The following is a 6,617-nucleotide window of genomic DNA, read 5'->3' on the forward strand; positions in this document are numbered from 1 at the left end:
TAGTTTTATGTATAAGCTATCTTTTATGCGTATTATTTTTCCCCACATTTCTTGAACTCTCTAAAGTCGTATCTTGAAACTTAAAAATGTTGTTCTTTAGAAACCTTTAGTTAACTTTGTTTAAAAATAAATAAATATTGCATTATGACATTCTTATCTACTTGTTTATTAGTTTGTTATTTCTTCCACAGGTTGAACTTTTTATGATCATGTATGTAATGACGAGATTTACAATGTAACCGTTACTAATTTTATGATTACTATTTTGTATTTATTAAATGAACGAAATTCTTACTGGCGTAAAACAATTTGTAATAAAATAAAGGTAATTGCACAAAGTCACGCTCAAATAAGTACAACTTTCATTCTCTCTGTCACTTCAAAATGAACACGTGTTTATAACATTTAAGCAAGTAAGTTGGAGCAACTTTATTTCAAATGCTTATATTTGTTTAGTCACTTAGTCACTTTAGTCACAAGATATGCGCTCTATTTTGGCGAAAATTCCACGAGGATTTTGGGGGAGGGGGTATATTAAATAAATATATTTATGATTACGTAGTATGGAACAAAACGGTAAATGGAATTTGAATATATAATTAATATCCACATCAAGTTAAGGGATGTGGTGCAGTTTACCATTATATATAATATAATGTAATATAAGATCTATTATTCGGAGAAGAGTTCTATGACCGCATTAAACCCCAAACTCTACACAGTGTCATAAAAAGAATATCATAGGAAGAATAATGTGATATATTCACATAAGAGCTAAAAAGTTAAAATCATTTAATGAAGAGAAATAAAGTTTAAAAATACAATACTTTCTTCTTTAGATAACAGTTGTAAGGTACTTTTATGAAACACAACCTGCTAGAAATACAATGAATGTAAATATTACTAAAAACCTTTTTTTACCGAAGCTACAAATGAAATGAAGTATTTTTACACCCTAACATGATAAAAACGACTTTCAAATCAATGTATAATGTTGTAAAGTAACTGCATGACATACCTTATTTGGTGTAGTAAAATATATTTCTCAAATTTCGTAGCTGATTATATACCCACCTATGGAGAGGGGCTCTAAAGGATCAGCAAAACTTTTGTTGATATATTTTTTTTGTAAAAGTACAAAATACTTCGTCACCATGATATATCGGACACATTGTATACAATTCTCTGATTAGGTCTACAGCTGTTTTTGACAGTCAGAACTACTAGGTTTAGTCTGTTATGAAATGTTTGAACTGTACGTGAAACCATGGTTACAAACATAAAATTTGGTTAGTTTTTGTAAATTTTCAAGTCAGCAAGTCAAGAAAATTTCGTGTTAAATTATTCAGGCATACAAAATTCCAAGCACAATGTTGGTAAGTTGAATATTTTAACTTAACTAATATAAATCATTTTTAATTTATTAAATAAGTTTTTCACTCATTGCTATTATAAGAACGTAATGGATTATATGTGTACTCTTAAATACTGAATTTAATTTAGGTCCCTGATTAACAGTAGCGGATATCCTTCATTTCAAGAGCAAACTTAACTTTTTAGGATAAGAACTTTAGTAAAATGGTATAGGTTATGTTTTAGAGTTATACATATTGTACTCATAGTGTTATGAGTTCATAAACAAATACAGGAGAATGTTTGTACTAAACTGACTACATTTTCCCGGACTATTAACTTCGCTAATTTTACATTTTATGCCCATTGACCAAAATAAACTAATCTTCATTGGACCATAACGAACCAATGTACCAAGATTAAATTCTACAGGACCTTTGTTTCAAGTTCAGTTTAGCGAACAAATGGGCCGAAAACCAATAACACGATTTTAAGAAAGACCTGCTGAGTCCTTAAAAATAAGGAAATTTTATTCGATCTGCAACTATAATGCTAAGGCATATTTTGTTTATGGTTTCATATTCTGAGGACTTATCAAGTACTAATATCACAAATGTGTACTTAGAGACTCTGCCCCCTACATATGAACATTTTTTGGTTAACTAAAATTGTTTTTATGTGTTATGAACAGTCGAAGCTGAGATTAGCAACACTCCAGGCCAACAACAGCTTTCGCTCCTTACACCATCAGCATGTCCTCGGCGTCACCCCACTGGCTGGAGTCTCTCCCCCGGTCAGTACCGTGCAGAGACCTCAGCAGTTGTCCTGGGTTCTGGAACCATCTGCTGCCCTCCTGGATTCGACTCTGTTACGATCCTACTCGTGCTGTGGGGGCGGTTCCTCAAAAAAGAACCCTCCAACTGCACCCCAGTCCAAACAATCCAAGAACAATCCCAACAAAACGACAAAGGATAGTAAAAGTTCGAGTTCCTCCAGCAATAAGAAGAAGAAGCAAAATCCTAAAAAGTAGGGGGTAAAGAAAGCGTCCAGGACAGTTAACGCTGAAATGTAAATCACAATATGTTTTCAAATTATGAGTCCAATAAAGTTGTAAATAATTTACAGGAAATGTTGTTTTCAAAAAACACGTATGTTATGAGAAGCGGTAGTGCTAAAAAATCTATTCCAGCTGTATACGGGGTCGCTTTAAAATACATTATCAGCTTACATCTCACTTGTAATAAAATAAATTTGAATTTTATCGTATAAAATCAACGTTAAACTTCAAAGAATTTACATCCTTATCTTGTTATAGAACAACGGGATTTGTTTTCAAGATGGATACACAATATATTGTTTTTTATTATTCCTTGTATAGTGTATATGATATGAATATAAAAATTATAGTACAAATCAGATAAGTTGTTTGAACAAGTATTAAGAATATTGAAAGAAGTTAAAATGCTTATTTAACTTGTATTTAATATGTATATCTTTAAAACAGATCTCCCACAATTCCACAATTAAAGCAAGGTTGTAATATTGTTCAACATTGGTGCTGCAACAAGATTGCCGTCAACACAGCTAGATCTTGAATCAAGCAACATGAAACCATTAATTTATTGCTCCTTAAAATATGTGTTTACAAAAGACAGGCGAAAGGAAATTATAAAAGAAGATTTGACTGTTACATGCTGAATTAAAATTAATTTGTGAATTACAAATTGAAAAATTACAAACTATGATTGTAGAGTTAATAATTTTTATAAATATGGTTTCTATATTTTTATAAAGGTTTTCGATACAGTTTTAATAGTTCTTTGCATATTTGAAAGTTATAATTACAGCTATAACTAATATAAATTTATGATAATGTAGCAGTATAAATATAAATATGTGAATGCAGTGAAGATTTATCCATTTCTTAAACATCGAATTATGTGGTAAATGAGAGAGTGGGCGGGCAACTTCAGCCTGTTGCACACTCTTCATTTACGCATCAATCCCCCACCCGTTCACCCCCCTCTCATTGCCATTATTGATAAGTGAATCCTGCTAATCCGAACCCCTCTCGAGGTCAAAATGGTGACAAAATCACCCCACTTATCAAACTTTTCACTACTAGGTAATGTGAGAGTTCTCTTGAGCCGACAGCGTGTTTTAATTTGTAGAAACACGTACTTTATTAATATTTTTACTAAGGTTCTTTGTGCATTTGAGATTAATAAAAACGAGTAGATCTAAAACGACGCTATTTGTTGAGGGTTTTGTATATTTTGCTCAGATTTATTGTTATATTTTGGAGTTACAGCTTATGCTTCATAAGGTTTAAAATAACAGCATTTATTTTTAACCTTGTGGGCAACATCAAGAATACACAAATAGCTTGGACAACATCCATAACAGCCGTTTGAAACCGGGTCTTTTCCGGCGATTTCTCTATTTTAACTTTTGACCTATTGATAGAGTATAGGTTGATGCTATTGGCCCCGAAAAATGTACAGGGTACTGTTCCTACAGGCATGTTATTACCTTAACATTTATAAACCTTGGCTTTATTTTAAACCACATATATTTTTAATCACTTGGCCCAAGATTGAGTTACATTTTAGTAGTAGTTTATGTGCTTTGGCGTACAAAACGTGTCACTGAAGCAGCTGGTTATTTAAATTGTGTATAAATACAACATTACTAGAACCATTATTAAAACTCTAAAATACATAGCCAATTATATTTTTAATTCTTGTTATTTTACAACAACAAAATAATACCCTGTTCATCTTGATATATCTATATCATGTAAAAAGTTTACATTATTAGATCATAAATGTGCCGGTTATTTTATTACCTTTCTGATATAAGTCAATGTCTTAACTTAAAGTCTCGAACCCTCAAGCCTCCAGAACACTTATATTGATTGGTCCGATATGTCCTTGGATGCTTTCTACCCTTATGACTACACAGTATCAGAAAGATCCTGGCATCTGAAATATTCTTATGGCTAGACATTTTCGAACATGAGGGCAGTTCCGGCTAGTGGGAAATCCCGGCCTATAGAAGAACTTCCTGTCCATACTTCTTGTTGGCTTATTTATACCTTCCATTTTAATCTATACCAGGTAGAATAAAAAGCGAAATTTTCTTACATCACGGTAACCCCATCGATGTCCAGGAGGGCCATTTATTTTATAAAAATGTTAGCATATTGGGGTAGTCAATAGTCAATAGTCATTGCGGAGATAAAATACAATTGTATAGCAAACGTAAAAATATGTTTAATGTTTGGACATACATATCATATCGAGCTCTCATTCAGACATACATTTGACCACTCATTCCATCCATTCATAACCAATACTTCCCACTTCGTTCAAGAGTCAGTCTTGTTATTGTGTGGTCTCCCAGTCATATTACAGAAACTCTTTTACATTATAAAATGTATTTGACAGCGTTTCAAACGAGTTTTTAACGCCTTGAGCAAAGAAGCTTTTCTTAATTCATTAGGCAATCTGTTAATAAAATGAACCACTGCCTGTGAAGGCAAGCGTTCATAAACCACCGTCCCGTGTCTCCCAGTTCGGTAGATGTCTCTGCCTATAGTCGCGTACGAATAAATGTCTCGACCCGTAGTCAAGGCACATTTAGACATACAATACAACGTTGTTTCCAAAATGTAGAGGCTAGGCAGAGTTAACAGTTGCAACTTTTAGAAAGTTGACCTGCACGACTCACTAAACTTCAATTTTGCAATGGTGCGGATTGCTCGCTTCTGTAACTTAAACACTCTTGAAAATGGATTACTTTACTTCTTAAAATTGAATAATACGCCGTTATCAGAACTTGGCTTGGGCAGTAATTTGGCTAGAGATTTCAGAAAATTAATGCCTGAGGCTAATTTTGAGCAAACGTGATCGATGTGAACATTCCATGTAAACTATGTCATTAACATAAAGCAGGAAGAGAATTGGACTGAGAATGTATCTATGAGGGACTCCATAACTCATATTCATAGAATTTGAAATATGATTAGAAATTTGGACAACTTGAGTTCTTTGACTTAGGAATGAACTAAGCCATGTGAGAGGCACGCCTCGAATGCCATGAGATTCCAGTCTGTCAAGTAGTGTAATATGGTCAACACAATCGAACGCTTTAGATAAATCGAGAAACACACTTAAAGTGTTTACTTTACACATTTTTTATATCTCGAGATAGCACACTATCAAATTTTATAAAGGGAATAGTTATATCTATACCATTAAACATACAAGAAGGAATTTGAAAATGGCTCTAGATGTTTCATTCATGTAAAAATCATAGTTAGTTTGTTTTCCGAAAAGGGTTTTAGGATTGGAGGGTCTCCAAATTCTTTAAATACCACTTAACACAATATCCATTTAACAACCATCACAGCTACAGCTTAACCTACAAATCAACCTTAAAAATAAAAAAAATGCGTCTTCAGTTGAAATGGTGACTGATCATTGTACCCTTTATGACAGCTGTGGCCAATCAGATGTTTAAAATTTTGTTTTTATTTGTAAACTGTCCGATTAATAGGCCCAATTAAACTTAAAACTTGTTAGCTGTACCGAATTGAAGTAATACTTGAAAAATTAAAATACGGTAATATTGTTATGAAAAAATTATCGTTCCCTGAAAGGATTTATCTCACTGCTGAACTTCACAACAGGTGCACGGAGCGAGTGAGATTATGGAATGACACATTAAGACTTTATATAACACTCAATGTACTTATTGGTGTAGTACGTACATTACAGTACTCATAGGACACGTGGTTTAAAATGTAATAATAATCAGAGTGCAGATTGCTAACAAATGTGAAAATATTACGTGCACTAAAGACGTATGTAATAACAGTGTCATTGCGAATTGTATAATTAAACAACTGTAGATACTATGTTAACTATAAAAATACTAATAAACTAACCAAATGGAATTACAATAAAATATCTCCGATATTTGTGAGGGGTGTAAGCTGGAAATTAATATTTAGTGTGGTGTTAAAAATCTGTTTCTTGCTTCACGTTAAAAGCCTCTTATTTAAAAAATGAAATTTTTGTCAATGAACTAAATAAATGCTTATAACTACTTTTATTTTATAGCCTTTTATAAAAGCCTTTTATGTTCCATGTATTATAATAAAATTGACTAAATAGAATACATAGATACGTTTTACTTAATTTTTACAATTGTTTATTAAATAAAATTTAAATGTTAGTTAACAATATTAAAAGGTTTTT

The 6,617-nt window shown here is 32.3% G+C and overlaps 1 protein-coding gene across 1 annotated transcript; it reads left to right on the plus strand.

The window, feature by feature from the left end:
- Window positions 1-1,238: 1,238 nt before the first annotated feature.
- On the plus strand, window positions 1,239-2,482 carry LOC124358728. Its single transcript, XM_046811026.1, has 2 exons — window positions 1,239-1,376; window positions 2,045-2,482. The coding sequence occupies exons 1-2, from the start codon at window positions 1,371-1,373 to the stop codon at window positions 2,381-2,383; spliced, it is 345 nt and encodes a 114-aa protein (XP_046666982.1). The 5' UTR covers window positions 1,239-1,370; the 3' UTR covers window positions 2,384-2,482.
- Window positions 2,483-6,617: the final 4,135 nt, after the last annotated feature.

Source organism: Homalodisca vitripennis, chromosome 3 (assembly GCF_021130785.1).
Source record: "Homalodisca vitripennis isolate AUS2020 chromosome 3, UT_GWSS_2.1, whole genome shotgun sequence".
Lineage (NCBI taxonomy): Eukaryota > Metazoa > Arthropoda > Insecta > Hemiptera > Cicadellidae > Homalodisca > Homalodisca vitripennis.